The 24,214-nt window shown below is 39.2% G+C and overlaps 1 protein-coding gene across 6 annotated transcripts in view; it reads right to left on the reverse strand.

The window, feature by feature from the left end:
- Window positions 1-24,214, reverse strand: part of INO80D (INO80 complex subunit D) — a 93,724-nt gene that overhangs the window by 61,802 nt on the left and 7,708 nt on the right. For all 6 annotated transcript variants that reach the window (XR_015773054.1, XM_014249318.2, XM_088058498.1 and 3 more), the window contains 6 exons: window positions 22,369-22,464; window positions 22,014-22,260; window positions 12,955-13,703; window positions 9,735-9,843; window positions 3,576-3,800; window positions 1,551-1,660 (listed from right to left, as the gene is read on the reverse strand). Coding sequence is in view for 5 of the 6 variants with exons in the window: in XM_014249318.2 (XP_014104793.2) it covers window positions 1,551-1,660; window positions 3,576-3,800; window positions 9,735-9,843; window positions 12,955-13,703; window positions 22,014-22,231 (1,411 nt within the window). In the remaining variant the exon portion in view is untranslated. The remainder of the gene's footprint in view (window positions 1-1,550; window positions 1,661-3,575; window positions 3,801-9,734; window positions 9,844-12,954; window positions 13,704-22,013; window positions 22,261-22,368; window positions 22,465-24,214) is intronic.

A 24,214-nucleotide genomic window follows, 5' to 3' on the forward strand; every position in this document is an offset into this window, starting at 1 on the left:
AGTAGCAGTTGGAACAGTGTAGTCAACAGGACTATTTCCTTACAGACTAATGACAATCCATACTGAAACATTAAAGAAAGAGTATTTCTTAATTCAATCTTTTAAGGTTCTTGGCATTTATCTTTAGAGTACAGACAAAGAAGCTTCAAGATTCTTCCTGCTCCTCTGAAAAAAAAGATGTGCAAGCAGACAGAAAGGTCAAGTAAATCCACACGTAAGCTTGCTGAGATTTCCTTCAGAAAAATCCTTAGCAGGAGTAAAAATGTCTCCAGACTTACAACAAATCAAACAGATATTTCATTGTGTGTTTTCTCAAACAACATTAGGAGCACTCCTTCCATCCTGAACAGTTCTCAGACCTCAACGTCACTATATATGTTTATAAAATGTTAAAACAACAAAAAAAAAAGACAAAGAAAATGAAAAACCTGCAGAACAATCCAGATAGCAGACTTGGATGGATGGGTCAGAACCAAGAACCTGTTCATTTAAGAGAAGAAAATGCAGAGAGAAAAAATGGGCATACATGCAAAATCACTACTCTTCTCTGCACACAGCAACAAGCGAGACCCCTTAAAATTAGAAAAAGTACCCAAACAAAAAAATCCCATCAGAATCATGAGGCAAATCCCAAACACAGCTGCACACCATGGTGCTTTCTCATAGAGGTTTTGAACTGCTCTGCAGACTGTTTTTAAGTGGCCTGCAAAAAATGAAGCAATAAAAACAAGGCATCTGAAAAACAAAAAGACTGGAAAGGTGCTGCAGACTGATAGTAGCTGAACACATCAGCACCCTTTAATACCAAAACCAAAAGTTCCAACAAAAGGAGTCACCCCAACAAAAGCACCAACAATTCTTCAGCTAAAAACAAAAAAGGCCAAGTCTGCAGATTTTTTAAGTATTACAGGTCATAAGTCTGCCTTTTTATAGTCTTCAGAACCAAAACTCACATCTAATGTGCTCTCTTTCTACGATCTTCAGCCATTGACTTTTAACATCCTTTCCAGGCTTTGCTTGAAATTCCAAGCACAGGGAACCCTTCCTCTTTTGGAATATGAGGTTCTGTGACTCCTTCTATTCTGTTGCTTTAAACAATGCAAAGTATGATTTCCATCTTTCTAGTGTTTCAGTGTAAGCCATCTTCTTATACTCTGTATAAAAACCTTTTTCCATAAAACTGTCACAGGAAGGTGGCCTATTGGAACCTACCAAGACCTGTATGAAAGCCAAGAGGCTGGAAGTCACATGGTTTGTACCAGTCATAGTGAAGGATATCATTTTGTAAAGGTTTCCTGCACACCCTAAATACAGCCCACAAAGCAAAATGATGTTCCTATTACAGTAACAGACTACTTATCCATGCTGTCTACTGAGCCAAATCACACAGCTGAATTAAAAGCAAAGGAGTTGATGACACACTAACAAATAGGTATTTCTTCGTGAAAACTTAGGTATCATGCAAAAATCTAGCAAACAAACAAAAAAGCTCCTAAAACAGAACAGCTTCCATGCCTGATTGCAACTCCCAAACAGAGTTAAGAGGATACGCTGAAAACAGTGCCTGGTGAATGGAAGGGCCTTGTTAGTGCACTGCTCTCCCTTCGAAGTCCCACTGCAGGTTGTTGGTTCTGCATCCCTCTGCCTTGCTTGGCTTGTGCTGAAAAGAAAGCATAAAAGAGTTTACAGACAAACCCCCAGTCTCAGGTGGTTGCTCAACTCAATTATTATATGGAATGTGGCACAGTAGGATGAAAAATTGTAACACACAATTGTGTGTGCGTCATGATCCAGATGGGTGCACACTACTACCAGGCTCTACACAGGGACACAGAAGAGATGTCAATGACAGGTGAAGGTGTGGCTGTAGTAACAGGATTATTTCTTATTTCACAGGGCCTTAATTGTAATGAAAAGTGGTATGTGCTACTACCATGTAAATATTACAACACCTTACAACAGAAAGGGCAGCAGTAGGTGAGTGTCAACACAGGTGACCCTTAGAATGAGGTTGGTCTCTAGAATTCAATGTACTGGGTATGCCTAGATGGGAGTCAAGTGCACTTCAAAGCCTGTTCATAAATCAATACATGCCGAGCATCCCCAGAGCTGACATGCAAGCCTGTGCTCAGACAAACTTAGACTGAGCTCTGGAGTGGCAGAGCCTGAGCGTGCTCAACATGGATAAAAGCTCTCCTTCATCAACGTGCTACAGCCCAATCCACCAGCAGGTGCCCGGGGCTGGGCGCTTCCCCAGCACAGCCTCTGTGCTTTGAGCCTGAGCTGCAAGCAGGCGACCAGACAGCAGTGTGGACAAGTACTCAAGCGTTACACAGCTCGCTTGGGGTTAGCCTGCTCCCCAGGCATGTGTCACCTTCATGGAGATAAAGCTGGCGATTCCAGGGCTGACTTGCACCTCTGTACACGTTGTTTTCTAGGTTGACAAAAAGCTGTCTGTAGCCTGACTGTTTTCCTTCAGCCATTTCTGTCATCAATTGCACTTTGACTGAACAAAGTTTTAGTTAGCAGTATTACTCCTGTGAAAAATTTTGTATCTGAAAAGACTCTGTGATTACTTAAATTGATCAGAGCTTTGATGACAGGCATACCTGGCTTTGTTGGTCTACCCAAAACCATGTAAACTTTCTTTGCTTAATCAAAGGCAAAAATAATAGGGGAAAAAAACAGCAAGAGCTTGTCAGTTCAGGTGGTCTTTTGCTGTAGTTTAGGTCTGAAGAAATTTATGCACAACTTTGTAAATTAGTAATGGACTTCTACGTTACACCTCAGAGCAACTCTTCAGAATCAGTCCACCTCCACAATAATGAACCCTCCAACTGTCATGAACCACATCCCACTGTCCAGGAACAAAAGCATCCCATTAAACAGAATATACGCTCTGTATCTAGCTCCAATCTGCATCTCATACTATCCACTACATCCCACAGTCACACATCTTGTAAAGCAAAACCACAACAGCAAAAGGATGCTTCTGATACCCCAAATGTAACACCAGGGTTCAGACCTAGTCTGTTCCTGCACGAATATGGATCAGCCAACTCTCCATATGCTGAGAGCTGGAGGGATGTTGACATTATCGAGGAAGAATTCCCACAGAAGATAACCTTCAAAGTTGTTAGAAGTTACGTATTTTGTTGCCAAGTTTTATTTAATGTTAGATTGAGTTAAATCTAACAAAAAGCATGAGCTTAAATTTGGTTTGCTGGGAAGATAATTAAGAGGAGGTACAGAGTTTTCGAAAAAAGTTGTCTGAGAAACAAAATCTGAATTGAACTACAGACCAAACTGCACACCTACTGACATAGTAAAGGACCAGATATTTGGGCCCAGAAACCGCTGAAAAAGCCATCCACATTTTAAAACATAAAGCTAGAGAAGGCCTGTCTTCATGGAAAACTCTGCATGCCACATTTCTTTACTCCACTGACAGGCAGTTTTTTTCTGCCTTGTGCATGACTACCAGTTTCAGAGTTCATAATTTCAGCTGCTGGATGCTCAGCCCATCTCCACCCTGGCCCAGGCCCAGGCTCCTGCAGTCACAGGGCAGGTCTAACCTGGTACAAGCACATGTAGCTCTCCGGAGTTCCTGCAAGAGCTGCCCCGCGTGCTCCGGCTCTCTGCTGGCCGCCTGCAGCAAGGCTTTCCGGAGCGTGTGCCGGCATTTCTTCTGGCGAGATTCTGCCCGCTCCAGGCGGCAGAGGTGCTTGTATTTCTGCTGAAAGTAAGTGCAAAGTCTGGTCACCCTGGAACTCCTGTCATCTGCATTGTCATCATCGGACCTGAAAAAGGGAAAACAAAAACAAATATGCTTTAAGTTACTACTTTTTTTCCCCCCCACACTAAGTTAATTTGTCATTCTAATAGAATTGTTAAGCTGGCATCCATCTTCTAGACACACAAACAACCAAACACTGAAATCAGGCAGTGCTACTTGAAAAATAGCAAAAGCAGGACCCCATTTAAATTCTAAAGGTATTTGCCCTTCTTAGTATGTCATTATTAGAGATTACATCAGTTTATCATCAAGTCGGACACACTTAAATGTCTAGAGCCTGCTGTTCAAAAAGAAATCTATACTGTTAACCTTTATTTACTGTAAATGTCTCAGCAAATGAGACCAATGCTTAAATCAAAGTGTAAATAATGGAGAGAACAAGGATGGGGAATCGTGTAGTAGAAATTTATTGAGGAATGAACATGCTAGAAAAGGCGGTCAAATTCTAACAAGTACCTAAACTGCTGATTTCCTCCAATTCCTTTTTTTCTGCCAGACCATGTACTCCTTTTTAAACCAAAATACACACGAACACAGCTAACATTTCCCCTTGATTTCCCCTTGCTGCAGAGCTGCAGTTGAGTTACAGTACAATAGTAGAGAAGAAATTCACATTTAACACAAAGATACTGAGGGAAATATCAGACCATGGCTAAGCAGTGACCAGATGAAGACCTAATCCAGCTCTTTGTTGGCTTAAGAAAGCCATTTATCTTGGCTCTCTGAATATCCAGGCACATATCAACAAGACCATCAAAATATGTCAACACATTCAGTTAAATGAAGTAAAAGTCATGAAACAGAAAATCATCACTGGAACTTGTTAAAACAACAAGGTCCATGAAGCTACCCAGAAGTTCTCCACCACCAGCACTAGTTTGCAGAATGAGTTTTTTGTTCATGGAGCAACAAAATACACATGCTGAATCTAAGCAGACTCCGTTCAGTTTTTCCTCTATTTTTTTTCTTACAGAACAGAAAAACTTTTTGCCAACTTTCCTATCTGCAACACAAAGAAAGGGCAAGGGAGAGAAATCCAAATAAATGAAGTAAATCAAAAGCTGGCTATGTTCAGAGCCAGTGGGACTGAATGAGCTGACACCCAAACCTGCACACAGCACAGGAGGCCACCACTGAGATACAAGAGATGTGAAATACCAGTCATGATATTTACTAAATAAAGTAAGATCCAGAAACACGGACAGCAGATCTGGCCCTGAAACACAATATGGTGAAGACCTGCTTTCTTTTCCGGAAACCGACTCTATTTACACACAGGCCAAATGGAAGAGACTGCAACCTCTCCATTAAGGTTTTCCATAAAAACCCTGCAGCAGCAAACACTGCTTTTTACACAAATGCATGTTTTTGTGAAGTTTTATGTAAAGCCAACCATACTATGTATTTTGTCTGTTAAAACAGATTACAGCTTATTTTCTAGAAGCATAAATTATAAGTAATTAACCTCTGTAATTACATGCTTAGCAGCAAATATAACCTGTTAAAAATATCTAACATATCTAATGTTTAGAATATTTTGACATTGAAATTAGAAGAAAATATACTTTTAAGATCTCTAAGGAAAGAATGCTTACTGGGGAAAACTTCTTGTTTAGAAAAAATTGACTGTGGGCTATTTAATATAGATTCTCCTTTTCCAATGTATTACTAAAAGAGGAAAACATGGATAGAATATGTATTTATTGGTAGGTTTAATATCTTAGGTATTTCACTACTGTTCTGGGCCAAGACTTTTAAACAAAATTACTGATTTAATTTTAAATATGGTTAAAAAATAACTGTAAGAATAGCAAGAGTATTCCTTAGGAGAAAGAAATTTCTTTAATGTGGAAAGAGTGTTTTTTAATGTACATATCTCTACATTTGAGACTTTTTACTTCTCTCACATTGAAAGAGTCAGAAAAAATGTCACTGCGTGGTAAAATATTTTTGATATTCAGTTTATGAGATCTTTTTTAAAAATAGATGAAAACATATATCAAAGTTATAGAAAGAAATCATGCCTGCAGTGGGCAAGGGCTTATTTTGAGCCAAAATTTCTAAAAGCCAGCTTCTAAAAGTCTGTTCAGAACTTTGTTCCCAGGCCAGTAAGACTAGCCAAAACATTTATATGTTCAAAGAAACCTAAAAATATCAAAATAAAACCTTTTTTCTTCAGTAGGCATGAAAATGAAAGTTATTTCTCTTGTTCTTTCATAAACAAGTTTGCCAAATTCTATTTAGTTTATTCTACTAAGCTGCATATAGAACTTCTGAAGTTCAACTTAACATGTGGCATTTCATTTTTACAAAGATTTCTGAAAGTGCACACGAGCCATTTGATGATCCAAAATGCTTTCTCCCAACCCTTCCCTTTCAGACTGTCATGTGGAAACATCAGGGGGATTATTGCTGAGTGTTCATGAAGAAAACAAAGCACGAAGAAGCAGAAGGGAAGAGCAAAAGGGTAGCACGAGCAGTCAGGCACCAGGGAATGAGGAGAACATGATCTCTATTCTGAGACACCCCAGCAACTATATTTTAAATCCCTCCTTACAGAGCATTTCCAAGACCCTTCCCTTCTTTCTTTTGGTTATTCTACTTATTGGGAATAGTTAAATCCAACTTTTGACAAGACAGTATTGATATTTAATCCTTTGAGTGAGTTAGTATGAGGAGGGACTCACACTCCTTTTTCAAACTTGCTACTTGAAATGTTTGCTTTAGCTATATTTCAGTGTAGGAACTGAAAAAATACTTTGTAATAAAGTAATTTGCTTTCCAGCACTTTCTAAGATACCAGACTCAGTAATCAAATAATCTAGGGGGAAGCTTCAGTAATCTGCAGCAGGGAACAGCCCCTGCTTTCTCTCCAAATTGATGCTCCCACAAGGGATTCCTCCCACACCAGCAACCTCTGCCAGCACCCAGCCTGCACTGTGCCAACTCCTGCGCTATTTGAACTCAAACATTTTTGCGTGTCTCAAAGCACCGTGTCCCAAAATCCTGGGAGCATAGCAACACAATTCTTCAAAATTAAAGCACAGAATAATAAAAGCAAACATTTGGCCTGTGTTTCCGCAGATGATTGCAACAATATGAATTTTACAGATTAAAAGGCCAGAAGGCAAGTGAACCAAAAAATGTATTATTGTTGTCATGGTTTAACCCCATCCAGCAACTAAGTACTACAGTGCTGCATGCTCCCTCTCCCTGCATGCTCACTCTCCTTGATCCCACCAGTGGGATGGGGTGAGGCATCAGAAAAAAACACCTCGTGGGTTGAGCTAAGAATAGTTTATTAATGGAAACAAAGTAAAATATACTACTCCTATTTATTGTAATGAAGAAAAAAATAAAAATAAAATAAAGCCAAGAAAAATAAGTGATGCTCTAAGCAGTTGCTCAGCACCCTCTGACTGATATTCACACCCACTTCAAGCAGTGATCAGCTCCCCCCACTTTATGTCCTGGCCATGATGTTCTAGGCCATGGAGTATCCCCTTGGCCAGCTGGGATCAGCTGGCCCAGCTGTGCTCCCTCGTGGCTTCTGGTGCACCCCCTCTCTGGCAGAGCACAGGAAACTGAAGTGTTCTTGACTTTGGCTGTTTAGCAACAGCCAAACCATCAGAGCGTTATCAACGTTGTTATCGTACTGAACCCAAAACACAGCACTGTGCCAGCTTCTAAGAAAAAAAATGAGCACTATCCCAGCCAAAACCAGGACACTGTTAAGACATTAATTTTAAACAGATCTGGTGAAATTTTGAGAGTTTTAGAGCAGCCAGAGTATCACACCAGAAGTTCAACAGAGGTTTCCCCCACAACCACACAAGCAGAAATGCTGAGAACCAGCTGTCTAGTAAAGCAGAAATTAACTCTTCACTTTCTTTTAACAGTCTATTCTCAAAAGCATTCCTCCCACTGTCTTCCATGTAGTCAAAAGGAAAAAGACAGAATCTAGTTAGCTGGTAGGGACCACAAGCTCACATACAAATGAACAGAGAAAAGACTTAATTTTACTATGAAAACCAGCAAGTAAATCCCCTAAGTTTAAGTATGTGATTTCAAAAACTAAAATTGATTATTTTGTGATTATTTTGGGAAATAATCTCTATTGGTTTTCTAGTAAAATAAGTCCCCAGAACCCAGAGTTGTAATAAGTCACTTGCTGACTTTAGGAGTCACCAGTCTGTACCATCAGATTAGCAAGACAGAGTCATTTTGACAAAGCAAATCTCCCCAGAAATAGCCTGAACTAATTCATCTTCAGCAGCAGGCACACTACACTGCAGAAGTGTTAAAGTGAAACATTTCAGGTAATAAAAACCTCTACAGAAGTTTGCAGAACAGGAACTAAAGTTTTAGAAGGCTGACATCAAGTGAATGCTTATCCACAATCAAAATTAGTAAGGTTGTTGAAGAGCTAACACTGAGCAGGCTGATGGAAGTACAAAAACAGCCAGTTGCATCCAAAAATTTATCCATCATGGATAGTTAAGACAGCATTTAACTGAGGTGCACAGAATGCTAAAATGGAACAGAAAATGTCAAGACAAGGTATTATTTTCTCTCAGTATGTGAAAAGAGTAGGAAGAATCCAAGGGAAGTTAAGACAAATAGAAGACAAAACACACAATGATGACCTTTATAAGTTGACAAAAAAAATAGGGATCTATGGAAGAATCAAATCAAATGTCAAAGAGAGAAGAGTGTAAGGGAAGTTATTTAATAGATATATCTGCTGTGAAAAATTATGTATGATTCAGAAGTCTGAAATGTTTCCCCGAAACATTTTATTTAAAAGTTGCTTTTTAAGTTAGAATAATGTTTGTGCAAGCTCACTTGGAAATTGCTGATGCCCTAAAAAACAAGTTATTCATCACTAAAAAATACCCCTTTATTTTAAAAAAGTGAAGTCTACAATTTGCTTAATAGATTTGATTCACTGAAGGCCCTTAATATTTAGCATCCTGGTGTGTGTCCTGATGACAGAGACACAGCTCTGTTGCTCACCTTGAGACAAATATTCAGAAATAGCAGGAAATTCTAGTAAGTTTCAGAATTTTCAGAATGTAACAAAATAAGGTTTCGTTAACACTATTATGGAAAGTTGTAGTACCAAAAAGCCCAGCTGCACAGTGAATGAGAGTCATATTACAGAAATTATAATCAAATTCTAGTGAGACCCCAATTTGTTTGTTAATGACATACAACAGTTTTGTTACAATACTACACCTGGGATGCTTTGTTTTAACTGTGCACCTTCAAATCCATATTGATAGACCTATATTGTCATATCCTGCTATAAGTTTAGATTTTTGACATACCACTATATAGAGAACATCATAAGCCTTTCTGCAGCTAATTCCTGCTCTGATTATCATTTTGATCCTATGATTTCCTTCCAATGCTCACAAGTATTGACAGAGGTTTATTCAACACTTAATTGTGGAAAGAAATACCGTGGCCTTTAAAAAAGCACATTAAAACAATAGCCTGCATAATTATTACAAGGATTAATGAATAAAATGTAGCAAGTTTACTGACAAAGTTATTCACAACCAGTAGGAAAGACAAGAAACCAGTAGCAACCCCATTTGATTCTAATTCAGGACCTCAAATCATCAAGGCACACAAATTCATTAATAAATACCACTAAACTAAATTAAATTCAGGCAAACAAGCTTAAATCTTTTCCTGATGCATCCTTCTGATAGCAGACTGCACAAAGGTCTCTAAAGTTAGTTGGAAACTGGGACAGAAGGCAACAAGCTGTTCCATAGCTCTTACAAACAAAGGAGTTCAAACAATTCTTTGTCTCAGCAAAACACTTGAACAAGTGCTTAGGTTCCACTGACTCCACTTGAAGTGAAGCTCACATTTACATGATTTATTCCATCAAAGGCCAGCATGAATACTAAAGAATTATACTCACTCAGGTCTCTCATAGCCAAGGCTTTCTCGGATAGACCACGCAACCTGGTAAGGGGAGGTTTGCTCTGAATCCTCCAACTCTTCTCCACTGTCTTCAGACCAATCCAGCCCTAAGGGAATTGAAAACATGGAAATTGGATGAAAAGAGTATCCACCTTACATAAGCCACTGAGCAACCTTTGGCACAAAAGATAAATGTATAGTACAGTTGCAAGCACAGTTACATTTGATTAAATCATGCAGTATTCTCAATTATACAGGAAAAGCTACAGTAACAGCTCCATTACATATACATATACATATACATATACATATACATATACATATACATATACATATACATATACATATACATATACATATACATATAGTATGCATTGATTTTTATCATAATTGAGTTTTCCCTTTAAAATCCTTACTGGCTTCTCTATCCATAAACAGTGGAAGAAAAATCACCAACTATCTTACCCACAAAGAAATACTAGTTTTCGTAACCAAGTACAAGGTAAAAGAGAAGTCCCTGTCATGAAGAACTGACTACTTGGGAAATTTTAATACTATATGATCTAAATAGGCCAATTCCATTTCTGTTTATATTCTGACCCCTTCTCTGTGCCAAAACATAGAAGAATATGAAAACTTTAAGACACAGCAGCATGGACAGAGATAGATAGCTACCCAGGATGTTCCTCTGCTCAGTCCCTGTAATTGCCTGCCACATGAACATATTAGCATGAAGAAAGAGCTAAAGAGAGAGATACAAACATTCCTGCACTTTCACCAAGCAGCATGTTTTCACTTAATGATAATGGAGTATGATCAACTTATGGTGTGCTCCAGCAGCCTCAGCTAGTCCACTTATACACAGCTGTTGAACAGGACAGCCAGAAAGAGGCCACTAAGTTCTCAGGTAGAACATTTTATCTGGAACTTCATCTTTTGTAGTTTTTCCTACTCTCTCTCTCCTACATCCAGTGAAATTCTTGCCACTTCCTTGCAGCAGGTGGGATAAAATACCATTGCTGTATTTACAAGCTAGCATTTTTTGCTTTTTCATTTTCCTGTGTGCTCCTTGAAAATTGATAGAGTTAAGGAGCATTTCATTTTTGCTAAAACTAAAGTAAACAACTTTATGTGAGATGATTCTGAAGACAGATGCCTTGAATCTGGCAAATGCATCAGTACCTGGTCAAGCACTTTCAGAGTCAGAGACATACACATATATTCTTGGAATACAAATCATCAGGTAACTCTTCATCATATAGAACCGGCACTTTAACATGAACCACAGATATCAGAAACCCAAATTTTCAGGAACTTCAGCATCCTAAAAATTTATTTTTTGTTTTACTTTTTTAAGACATACATAATGTCAGAATTATACTTTCAACTCGTTTCCTTTTCCTGTTGTCTCTTCCATAAAGGAATGAAAAAACAACTTAATCATTCAATAAAGATGTCCACAATTGACAACCACATAATAAATTGTTCGCACAAAGTTTAAAAACAAAATCAGAAATTGAGTTGTTTTGCTTCTCCTGGGCACTGCAGAAAAGAAGGAATAAAATCTAATCCAGATTCAGCTATCCTGACACTGAAGACTGCAGTTACATTAATATCCAATTACATGGCTCTGATGTTGATACACATAAAACTGGCTTAATCTTTTGAAAGGTTCTGTACAGTCATCTCTAGTGCTGCTCAAATATAGGAAAGAAATCCTGAAATTCTCTGAACTGGCATACCTAGTCTTTAATATTAAGGCTTATAATGAATAAATAACAAATAGATTTTCCACTCTCACGTAATTAATATGTAATTTCCTTTACTTTGCCAAATATAAACTGTTCTAAATGAATCCACATAGTTATGCACCTGCCTAACTGTACATGTAGAAGTTAGGTTTTTTTATTTTTACTATGCCTCTTTTTGAGGAAAACATATTCTCTTCACCACTTGAGAATGCAGAACATTAAGCACAGAAAGGGATTTTTCTACAGTCTTTCAAAACACAGGTCACTTTCTAAGCTATTGAGGTCTTCAACACTCAGAAATACCTCTGGAGTTGCCATTCCTCTAAAGACCTGCACTATATATAGGACCATCAAAGCTGTTTTCTGAAGAATAATTTCCTTTGGAGACATGCTATGGGATGCTAATTATCTTCTGAACAAATAGTCAAACTATCCCATGAGTGTCAAAGGGCAGATCTTAACAGCAAATTAAGAAAAAGTTAATTTAAATAGCAAAATATACAGATGTTTGCAATTAAATAAGACATTATATAGGGAATGTCCAGACTTATCTGAAATCTTTCTTTATTTTAAACATCATAAATGGTGTTCCTACTTATATCACGACTCATATTCCTCTTCCCTGTGAGTATTTTACTTGTTAGAAATGTACAATCTAAAATTAAGCAGAAAAGTAATTTGAGAGGGTGAGGAAGATAAAAAATACAGGTGTGCCTAAGTCTATATTCACAATCAGACAAACCAGCCACAAGGTCAGTAGCCTTTTCAAAGCTTACAGAGCACTACCATCATAGCACCAATTTGGTTATATTTGCTTGTATTTTCACAAGCAGCTACTGATTATTATATGTAAGGGGAAGACTATTTCTGCATGGTATGCAGACAAGACTTCATCTTTCCAACTACCTTCTGTAATGATGCTGCTCTCCTGAAGTGGTCTTTTCCTTTTGTTCATCCATATTCTATACATAAATAGGGCCAGTCAAGAAAAATTCTCATGTGTTCCAATTTTCCAATTAAGTCAACTGGAATTTCAAATCTGCAGAGATTGATGGTCCAAATTGCCAAAGTTTTACTTATATTTATTATGTCACATGCATTTATCACACACCTAATGTTTCAATCTAACTTTGTCCACTCATGTAGGTACTGCTAGTGTCATCTTCACTACTTGAGTTGCAAACCTTCTACATGAGGTCTCTAATCCAAACAATGCTTTCTACACCTCAGTTTGATTTCTCAAATGGTTAATGGAACATTAAGAAGAATAAACAACCAAAATGCCATAAACCATTTGTGATGGGTCCAGGCATTCCCTTCATAGACAACAGGCCTAAAGAAAACACCAAGAGATCAGCTAGCTCAGGGTTATTTTTTAAGGACCACAGAGGAATTCAGGACAGGGCTAGGAAGACACTCTCCTTTAGTTAAAAAAATACAGCTGCAGTGCAACTATCACCTACTCACCTAAGTGAGGAAACAGATCAGTGTCCAGCTGCTGTTTTCGAGTGCACAGTTTCACCAGTCTCTGGAGCCGGCTCATGCAGGACGAGTGCGGAGAGAAGGCTGTGGCTTTCATGAGGACCCGATCAGTCCTTGGTGGGTCCGTGACAGGAGCCCTGGCGGGTGGCAGGAGAGGCAGAGGTCTCTTGTTAGACAACTGCCGCGCTTGTGCTATAGTGTGTGTGGTGGGTGCCACTCCCTGCATTGGTAGGCTGGTGTTCAGAGGTTGAGGTGACTTGCAGACTATGCCCTGCGGTAGCCCTGTCGGCTTTAACGAAGCTGATGAAGGTGGCAGATGGGAGTGCTGCTGCTGCAGAGGCTGCTGCTGCAAAGGTGCAGGAATGGGGCTAAAGTGCTCTTGGCGAACTTTTAAAATCTCTGTCTCTCTCTGGCGCTGCCGGTTTTGAGCCAACTTGCTCTGCAACTTTTTCTTCACTGTTGCCCCTTTCTTTAGGTCATCATCCTCCTCATTGAAAGCAAAGGGGTCTTCTAATTCTGCCTCCAGGTAGTGGAGAGGAAGCCTGGCCCCTGGAGGGGAGAGGGACATCCCATCCAGCCCATTGGGCATCTTCAAGGCCAGGGTGGGCACTGTCAGACTGAAGGCCATAGCATCCATCTGATGCCTGACCTTTACCTCCTCTATGGGATCATTCTTTTTCTTCCTCTCCTTTTTCGGTATAAAGCCAAGTACCTGCAGGTGGCTGTTGCAGTACCTTTGAAAAGTAGAAGCAGTCAGTTATTAACTAAATTTCCATAAGTAAAATCTGAATGCATCACTTAGAAGAAACGCACACACACATCTCAAGCAAATATAAACTGAAACACAAGAGGTTTTGTATGAATTGTACACAACTGCTTCTAATACAACAGGTAACCGTGGTGCTTCCAAACCAGCAGGAAAAAAACCTGAAGTAACTATTTCTAATCTTACGATATAGGACTCTTCATTCATTATTCATAGGAGAATCACATACAATCATTAAAAATCTTAACTCTCTAATAGGGTAAAGAGTCAAAATCCAAAGTGAACAAAATAAATGGACAGTGATACATAAAGCAGCAAGAACACAGGCCATTAACTGATCAGTTCAAAAGCTCCTAAGAAAAAGTACATTGAAGATTACTTCCTTTCATTTTTCTGTTCTTTCAGTGGAAGCAGTTAATATTTTCATCCATGCACACATTATTATTATTATTATTATTATTATTATTATTATTATTATTAATTCCACAGTAGTAGGGAGCAGTTTCTCATAAGGACAACCTACATAGATATCTATCTGCTGTGAAAGATCACTGTTTCCACTTAATTGAACAAGTAGCATAAATTCTGTTTTAGTAGTTTAACATGATGAATTTTGAAACCAGAGGATTAGCTGAATATTCTTTAATAAAAATCTAGTTTAAAACAAATACTCTGCTGCTAGAAAGCATTTACACAATGCCCGAAATATGTACACATACAATCCACAAGCATGGATTTTAAGTTCTTCTAATATGAAAAACTTTCAAAGTCATGCTATTAAAACAAAAAGAAAGCATAAAGGTCTTTGAAAATCTTTTACAAAAGTAAAAATAATTACAATTTATGCCACAGATAACATACTAAAAAGTAAGCAATTAACTTTTGTTTGATTGGAACCAGCATGTGACAGAAATTTAGGAACCATGATGTGATCCTTTTCCTGGATGCCACAGGCAGGCACTCCTCCCTCTGTAGAACCCACCAAAAATCAAAATTTGCTCTTGCAGAATCCCATCTATAACTTACAGGTTATAGATGACCAAAGATACAACGAAAGAGTGATGTCTGTATCAAGGTAATTATGGACAAGATAATGAAATGCCCATGAAGGTATTCTTTGAAATCTGATTGCTATGCATCTGAGAATAGTAATTTTTCTTGAAGAAAATAGGCAAAAATTACATTATATCTGGTCTTCATGGAGTAAAAAATGGCAGGAAAAGCCCAAAACAACCCCCAAAAAGGTTTAGCACTTGTGTTTAGTCACTTTCAACTTGTCAACCCATTTCTAAAGAAACAGTGTGTGAACAGCATAAAGGTCCTTAAAAAGGAAAAAAGAGAAAGCAAATTCATATATGCTCTTTAATGGTCTCCATATATGTAGCTTCTTGAGAGACCCACACTCCTACGGTTTCACAAATCAGAAAAGGCTGTAAAGCACTGCTACTTATTATTGCCTAAATACTTTCTTCATTATGTTATGCTGTAAGTAATAAATAAACCTATTTAGATATATTTATTTTATTTTTATTTTATTTAGGAGGCAAGCTAAAAGCCAACAACTTGTGCGGTCCTTATTAGAACACATGGGAATACTGTAAATTCATACTGAGAGATGCACTTCTAAAAATAAAATTATATCATGAGGGCTCAATAAAGCTTCCCTTAAAGTCAACAAGCACTATTTCCATATTTAAAATTAAGCCCTTTTAAAATATTTTGTTTGAACAGTTACAACAGCATTTTTAGTACGACACAAGAAAAAAAACAATAAACACACTAAACAAACACAAGGGAATTATTTTCCCTCTTAAACCAATAAAAAGTGTGTTTTGCTTAACACAAATGCTTCCCTTATATTGTTCAGAACTTAAATTATTGTCATCCTGGGCTTGTGCTGATGTGAGGAGGTAGAACAGCATAGCCTGTTTTCATTGCAAAAACAGTAAGAAAAGACATAGAAAAGGTAAGTCTGTGGAAAGCTAATAAGCTTGCTAAAAGAGTTTGTCTTGTTCATTTAGCAGAATCCTTTTTATATGTCAGAGAATAAAGCTTTGGCTCTTACAGCTGACCATACTGCATCATTGAGAGCCAACTGGCTCCTCTGGATACAAACGCACAGACGCCAGGCTACAATATTGAGATTCCAGTACACACTGACTTGGCTCTGTGCTTTAGGCTCTGTCAACTCCCAGCTTCCAGTATAACCAAGGCTGTTACACCTTGGACAAACAGGAGCAAGAAGAAACCAGGAAGAGCAGTTAAGTCTTCTCTGGGTAGAGAAGACTGCACACAGGCAGTTTTGGTTAGGCATACCACTTCAGCCCTGACCCTGTCAGGCTCTGGCTAGCCCTGCACACAGCCAGGGGAGCATGCACCCACACTTCCCCACTCTGCACATTGCAGGATGGCTTTTTAGTTGGCCCTGGCCTAAACTGGCTCTGACTTCACACAGTGCTGCAGAATCTGGACTAGTAGTTCAAGCTCCATGGAAGTCAGATAACTGCGAAGACAGGAATTGAACCTGCAAGTAGCACAGTGCTTTTCACATAGCTCTGAGCATGAAACCCATTAGGGTCAAGCTGGCCCTACAAGAGCCAGTTCTGAAAGCCTGTCTTAGAGGCTCAGTTTGTCACTTCTATAACCTGTCTGTGAGTTACACTCAGCTGACAGTATCACAGTAGGTATGTAATACAGGTTTTTTCCCCTTCCTCATTCAGTGCCAAAGGCACTTATTCTGTGCAGGTAAGGTTAAATGAAGTCCACAAATATGGTAGGTTGATAGCCATTGAAATTATAACACAAAGCACACAAAATGTGATGGGTGCTGAAGACTTCAGCTGGACAGTTTCCTGCATCCACTGGGAAAGCAGAAATTCAGACAGTGAGGTTTTCCACCTACATTCCACCTACAAATGCATTCTGCTTCTTAGTGCACTCCAGTATGGTATCAATTTCCATCACTTAAAAGAAGATCCAAATGAACTAGGGAGCAGCTTGTATATTAACGAATTATTTAAAGATTCTCTTAAGTTAAGAAAATTAAGAGACAAAATAGTGTTTAACCCAACTAAATTGTAGTAATCCTATTGTCTTGGTTTGAAAAGACAGGTGTCTGCTAAGGAAGGCAGGAACCTCCCTTAAAATGGAAAATGTAAACCCCTCCCACCTCCAAATTATTATAATCTTGAAATCAAGGGGCTCTAAGACAAAGATATGGGGATAGAAATAACAGTTCTTTACTAGGAAAATTAAAATAAAAATGCAGTAATACAGAAAAAAAACATTGACAGAGTCACAATACAACCTGACACCCTGTTGGTCAGGATGTTGGTAGCAGTCTGATTAAATGGTGGCTGGCTGCAGTCCTCCTGAAGTGACAGGTGTGGTTCTGTTATAACAGTGAACCTGTAAAAGGGTGTAGTTTTCCTCTGAAGGTCCAGTGGTGGTGTAGTTGGGTCTGGTCCTTTGGGAATCCAGTGGAGAAAGGCTGCCTGTGATGTTCCAAATCTCAGATTATATCCAGGTAGGAATGTTTGGCTCCTCCCCCTGGGTGGAGCATCTCCCAATGGGATGATGGAATTTTATCAGTCCTGCAGTGAGACTCAATGGCCCACTAACAGAAGAGATCCCCCTGGAGTTATGAGGGATAGGTCATGGAAGAGATAAAGAACACTGCCCCACCTGGTTTTAACAGAAGGTGATAGAATAGATACTTTTGGTTAAATCTTGCATTGCAACCTAAGACATTATCCACCCCTCACTCTATTACTATCTGCATCATACCCAAATCAATACTCTCTTTAAACCCTGCTTTATACACAATGAAACCCTACACATAGTTCCCACTTAAGATGAGGTTTCCCTGTGGTACACAACAGGTTTCTCCATCTTTTTGCATTACCCACCAAGTGCAACCAGGTCCTTGAGCAAAAACAATCCCACAGATGAGTCTGCCTTTGCCTGAGGTGGGACTAATCCAGTCTTTCCTAACATACCTTTCATGTGTACCACAGGGACTTTATCTCCATCCACTATGTGTAAGGGTTCAGACTGGGCAGGAGCAGCTCGATTGATGGACCCTCACACGTTGACCATCCAGGTGACCTTTGCTAAGTTAATTTCCCAATTTCTGAAGGTCCTCCCATCAAGTGCCTTCAGGGTAGTCTTATGAAATCTGTTGCATCGTTCAACTTTCCTGGCAGCTAGTGCATGAGAAGGGATACGATATGTCCATTCAATACCTCGTTGCCTGGCCCAGGTGTTCATAAGGCTGTTGTTGAAATGTATCCTGGTGCCCGACTCAGTTCTCTGAGGGGTGCCATGTCTCCACAAGTCTTGCTTTTCCATGCTCAAGATGGTGTTCAAAGCAGCAGCATGAGGCACAGGGTAGGTCTTCAACCATTCAGTGGTGGTCAGCACACAGCACTTGCCTTGGTGGATTTGAGGCAGTGTGACGTAGTCAATCTGCCAGGCCTCCCCATACTTATATTTGGACCAACGCCCACCATACCACAGGGACTTCAACCACTTGGCCTGCTTGATTGTGGCACATGTGGCACACTGGCCCATCTTGCATATCTCCCTCACCAGAACCTCCACCCACTCCAGGTGGTTCATTTCTGAGGTGGGCTGTGGGGCAGGGTCAGGCTCTGTGGGAGCATCCCTATTCTCTGGAGTAGGTATCAGGGTGGTTATCCAAGTCAATCTCCCCTTATTTCTGAATGCTAAATAGAACAGGCATATCAGCAACACCAGCCACTGTATGAGATCATCAGCATTTAAAGAAGATTTGAACCCTTCAAAAACTGGTGGGGTAGACCCAAAGAGCTAGGTGAAGGGTTGGGAGAAAATTTCCCCTATTGTGATTTCCTCACAAGAGGTACCATTATTAAAGTAACCCCAAAATCATACAGTTAGTGTGTGATAGCTCCGAATCCATATGCCTGCCTTCCAGAGGAAGTTAAAAATCCATTAATTCCTCATCTTACTAACCCATAAAGCAAACTGGATAATAGCCATAGTAGCCTTAGTTATAGGACCCATGTTTAGATAAGGGCCTGCAAATGGGAGAAATATAGCCACAACCATGTGCCACCCTAATCAGGGTAAGCTAGACCACATGACATCACCTAACAAAGTCTCTATAGAAAAAATTAGGTTACTCAAGAACTGTTATTCCTTTTATCACCTTTTTTCTCTATGCCCTCAAGCCTCAATTGGGTGTCAAAATCTGTCCTGGTTTGACAGGTGTCTGCTAAGGAAGGCAGGAACCTCCCTTAAAATGGAAAATGTAAACCCCTCCCACCTCCAAATTATTATAATCTTGAAATCAAGGGGCTCTAAGACAAAGATATGGGGATAGGAATAACAGTTCTTTACTAGGAAAATTAAAATAAAAATGCAGTAATACAGAAAAAAAAACATTGACAGTCACAATACAACCTGACACCCTGTTGGTCAGGATGTTGGTAGCAGTCTGATTAAATGGTGGCTGGCTGCACTCCTCCTGGAGTGACAGGTGTGGTTCTGTTGAAGCAATGATCTTGTAGAAGAGTGTAGTTTTCCTCTGAAGGTCCAGTGGTGGTGTAGTTGGGTCTGGTCCTTTGGGAATCCAGTGGAGAAAGGCGGACTAGTGTTCCAAAGCTCAGATTATATCCAGGTAGGAATGTTTGGCTCCTCCCCCTGGGTGGAGCATCTCCCAATGGGATGATGGAATTTTATCAGTCCTGCAGTGAGACTCAATGGCCTATTAACAGAAGATATCCCCCTGGAGGGAGGATAGGTTGTGGAAGAGATAAAGAACACTGCCCCACCTCGTTTGAACAGAAGGTAATAGAATACATCTGGTTACCTTTTGCACTGCCACCCAAGACACCTATATTTAGAAATCAAATTGCACTTCGTTATCTTTGTGTGTATCTGGTTAAGAAAGAAGTAGGAGATGTATTCAGAGAAAACAGAGATATGAAACCCATGTGTGTATCATTCCACATACATATATTCTTTAAAAACACAAGATAGTGAATAGAAAAATCAGACTTTCAAGTAAGGCAATGAAGTCACACACTTAACAGATTTAATTTGTAGAATGTTAATGGTTAATAAGGAATCTAATAATCTGGCATCATATTAACCATCTTTGTGGCAAGTAGCATCTCATTTGTCTGGGGTCAAGTGATAATTCTTAATTATCTGTGGACAGACTATGAAGATTTTGGCATATAATACATGCGTCTTCTTGAAATACTTTTTTTAATGCTCTCTAAAAGTATAAAAGAAGATAGCTGTCAGGGCATCATACAGACTGTTTCTGATCATGTACGGTTACGTGTCTAAAATTGTGACAAAATGACCATCTGACAGTAATTCTGTACACAGAAAATGAGAAGCTATGAGTGGAGAACTCAGACACTGCAAACATCATTATATTCAACAGAGTGTGAAAAAAGTCTTCTAAGAAAGATACAGGTTTGCCTGCCAAAAAAAAAGTTTAGAACAGCCACGGTCTTATCACCAGCATTCATTAAATGTTATTGTTAAAATTAAACTCCGCCCCGAGAAACAGTCTTTTAAAATATTCTTTCAAACTATCACATCCTCTCATTTGAAATTAAAAGTTTATTTTCTCTTTCAGACACCTGCTGTCCTGTTGAAGTACTGTAATGTGACACTCGACATGCAATTGAATTATTTTAATATAACATACACCAGATGTCATGACCACACTTCACTTTAAGTTGAGAAAAATCAAAAAGAACAAAGTGTGAACTCAATTCAAGGTGTAAAGAAAAATCACAAATTCCATGGGAACATATGAGACGTAAAAAAGTGTCATTAAGTCCTATTACTTCTATTGTTTTTCAGTATGACCCCTGGTAAACAGGAACTCTCAGTCAGCTCTTGCATCTGAAATTTCAGCATACCATTTGTGCTAACAATTTCTATGATCATTTCTGTGAGCTTATTTCCAAAGAGCCTCAATTGTACAGTAGCAAGGAAACACTCACTGACTGTCAAATTACAGCTTAAAGTTATTCATCTTGTGCCATTTGAGCATTTGCCCTACAGCTTTTGACAAACATTCATGTTTTTTCTCACTTCATCAGTCTCCTCAGCTGAAATGGCAGGTGAAGTGCAAGTTAATTTAGAGCACAGTCCAACTGTTGTTTCAGACAAGAGAGGGAGCTGTGAGCTGAGAAGGAAGTTATATGTAGGGCACAGTGGGAACACTGCTAATAATGCAAAAGGTTAGTGAATGGCAGCTAATAATGTGAAAGGTCAGCGAACAGTGGCTTGATTTTTTTTGGCATATTTTGTTCATATTTTAGGTTTAAAAAAGCATTTCAAATAGAACAAACCTCAGATAGTTAACACATACATTAGTTAAACACTGTGTTACTGGCAAAACCTGCAATGACAGCTCTGAAAAATAAAGTCATTTATAGATGGCAGACAAGATTAGACAAATTCTGCTATTTCAGCCCAAGCAGCACCAGTGAGACTGGTGTTCAGGAAGTCTTAAAAGTGCAAGGAAGAATGCCCTTGTGGTTACAGTATGGGCTGCAATTCAGGAAATCTGCTTTTAATTCCCAGCTCTCAACAACTTCAAGGACTATATTTTGCAAGGAATTTAATACCTGGGCACTCTGGGCTTCTTCATTTGGACAGGGATGGGGAGAGAAATAAGGGGAGCAAAGAAGAAAGGGAGTATGTGGCACTTTCTCAGCTGGCTCATCTGTTCTCAAGTAATATTTTATTCCAGTAAAACAACACTATAGATCAGTACCACATCAACAACACCAAATTGTAATTCTGGATTTGTCCCTATGTGTCACTGCTCCCCGTGAATAAAGATCTCCCCAGAAGATAAGCATTTTCAACTGTTTGTCCTGAAAAAGCAAATGGAAGTGTGCTTTTGGCACTGCTGGCTAAACAAGCAGGCCTTTCTAAGAGCATGTACTGTGAGTGACAAAGCAAATGAGTTAGAACTGCTGATACTGTGTAGCAGGTTTGATCCACAGTTTGTAGGGAATTTGAGAAAAGCAGTGAACTCTCCCATAAACTTCCTTAGGATTAAGTTACTGCCCTCTCACTGAGTACTTGACTCCCACAGAAAATAAAATAAAGTTTACTGGTCTTAAAATAAAATCCTCAAAGGAACATCCTGGAATACAATTCACTCAGGTCAGCTCCTCCCTCATACTGAAACCAGGCAGCAACTTAAATAAAATGTCCCAGCCACTTCCCACTTTTCAGAGTGGAAACCACAACTCACCTACGGTCCTCAGACTTGGGGATGGGGTTGGTGCAGCGTTGGCTGTTGTACTTGGCCACATATTCACATTGCTTGAAGGGGGCAGTCTTGTCCTCCAGAACGTGTCTGATACAGAAGGCGTAGCCGTTAAGTCGCCTCTGCTTGCACAGTTTGGGGCTATATGAGCACAAGGGCTTATTGTCAACCTCAGAGAAGTGTATGTGTTTGCCTTCATACATCACGTGACTCTATTCCTTGTGAACATCAGCTGAAAGGAACCAAAATATTGAGACAAATCACATAAGGAAAGAAAAACTACATTCAGTTCTAGGTTGTGTGTTTCATTTTGGCCAGAAAGAAGGACCCAAAACAATACCTGATTTTAAATTTTCTGTACCATGTCAATGTCAAGAGAGAGCCCCAAGGACACCACTATCCTGGAATGATGATGAACCAAGATGAAGCAGATTGTCTAAGGAAAATATCAAAAGGGTCAATGTCAGTCAGAATAAAACAGATATTACTACAGTAAGTAAACAGGCACATGTAGTCACCAAAAGCCTGTGATTCAGCTAGCATCCAATAAAACAACAGCACAATAGTTTTCAATCAGTAGTCATAGCTCTTTGGAAAACATGAAAGAAATTACTGGGGGAAAGAAAATTCTACTGCCACCACACTTAAATCACTTTAACAGAACTTCACTCATCTACCAGAAAGTGATTAGAAGCTACAAGTTGAAAAAGGTTAAGTGTCAGATTAGATCACTTGCTTTCATAAATCAAGCTGAAAGATGATTAACCCATTTGATTGCAGAGGGTTTACTTCAAGGTATCTTTGCTTACAAAACCACCACAGACTCTTTGCTCTGCAAAATTATTTTGCCAGTCAGTGCAACAAAGCCTTTTTTTTAAGAAAAGCTTTCTTTACCACACCTGATTACCAGCCCTTCAGATCTTGTAGCTGCTTATGATTTCTGCAAGCATCCATATGCAGTCCTTCCTGAGGTCATCATGGTTCTTCAAAGTTTATCCTACCTCAGTGTACTTATTTTAGGGAAATGCAGGCATTAGTATCGGTGAGTACTCCCATCAATGCCAAAAGGGCTGAAATGTCAATTCAGCCAGAGGATGGGTGGTTTTCCCCCTAAAGTAGATTCCTACAGTGCAAATCCATGTAGCCATAAGGTATTTTTTCAGTTCCCAACATTATGGAAGTCTTTGGCAATCATCCTTTAAAAAAACCAAACAAAACCCCCCAAACCATCCCAAAGTAGTTTCAAAAAAATTAACAGTACATACATTCTGCAGCTACTGTGATACACTAAGCTTAACCTGCAAAAGGTAGCTTTTATTCAGAAAGGTCACCCTGAAGCATTGGAATGAACTATTTGGAACACTGTATTCATTCAATACTCAGTTCAGTTTCGTATGTTTTATACACCAAGGAAAGGAATGTTCATAGAGGTGATATTCAGGAAATATGTAATAAATTAGAGGCATGTGACAAATGTACAGATTACCACCTCAATGAAATTACTTGTTCCTGAGGCCCAAAATGGCAAGAGCAGAATTTCAAGGAAGAAGCCTATACAGACTTTGCAGGAAAGATGTACTTTCCTCTTGTAAAGGTACAAGCCTCCACTTTCTGCTGTAAAAAAGTACCATGAGAAAATGACAAAGCACTATGGCACTGGGGGATCTAGAAAAACAATTTTAAGTCACTAGGGGAAAACAAAACACCCTATCCCATAGAGTAAACAGCATAAATCTGGCCTTCATTAGCATATATTTAGCTGTAGAAGCAGAAAGACAGAAGAGTACTAAAAGATTTTAAAATTCTTGGAACAGCCATACATGCACATGTACAGAGTACAGAGCATAGCAATGGAGACAGGTGCTACAGAATGTAACTACTGCAAGGACTGAACAATCATTTGACAATAATGGTAACTTTGTATTTCCTCTTGATACACATTTTCCCCTTCAATGCCACCCCCAGAGGCAGGGGCCTCATGCTTTGCTTTCACTACAGAGCCGCAACATAAGCACAGACACCTAGTCTGGTTCCAATCACCTTTCCCAGCTTTTCTCAAGGCATAGAAGCACATACACTACATATATATATATAAACATATATATATACTTGAAACCAACCAGTCACTGGAGTATGACTTTCTACAACACATCAGTCATAAGAACAAGAAAGTTCATTGTTGACTG

The sequence above is a fragment of the Pseudopodoces humilis genome, chromosome 8 (assembly GCF_049639895.1).
Source record: "Pseudopodoces humilis isolate 2021_Gansu_Grassland_sample_001 chromosome 8, ASM4963989v1, whole genome shotgun sequence".
Lineage (NCBI taxonomy): Eukaryota > Metazoa > Chordata > Aves > Passeriformes > Paridae > Pseudopodoces > Pseudopodoces humilis.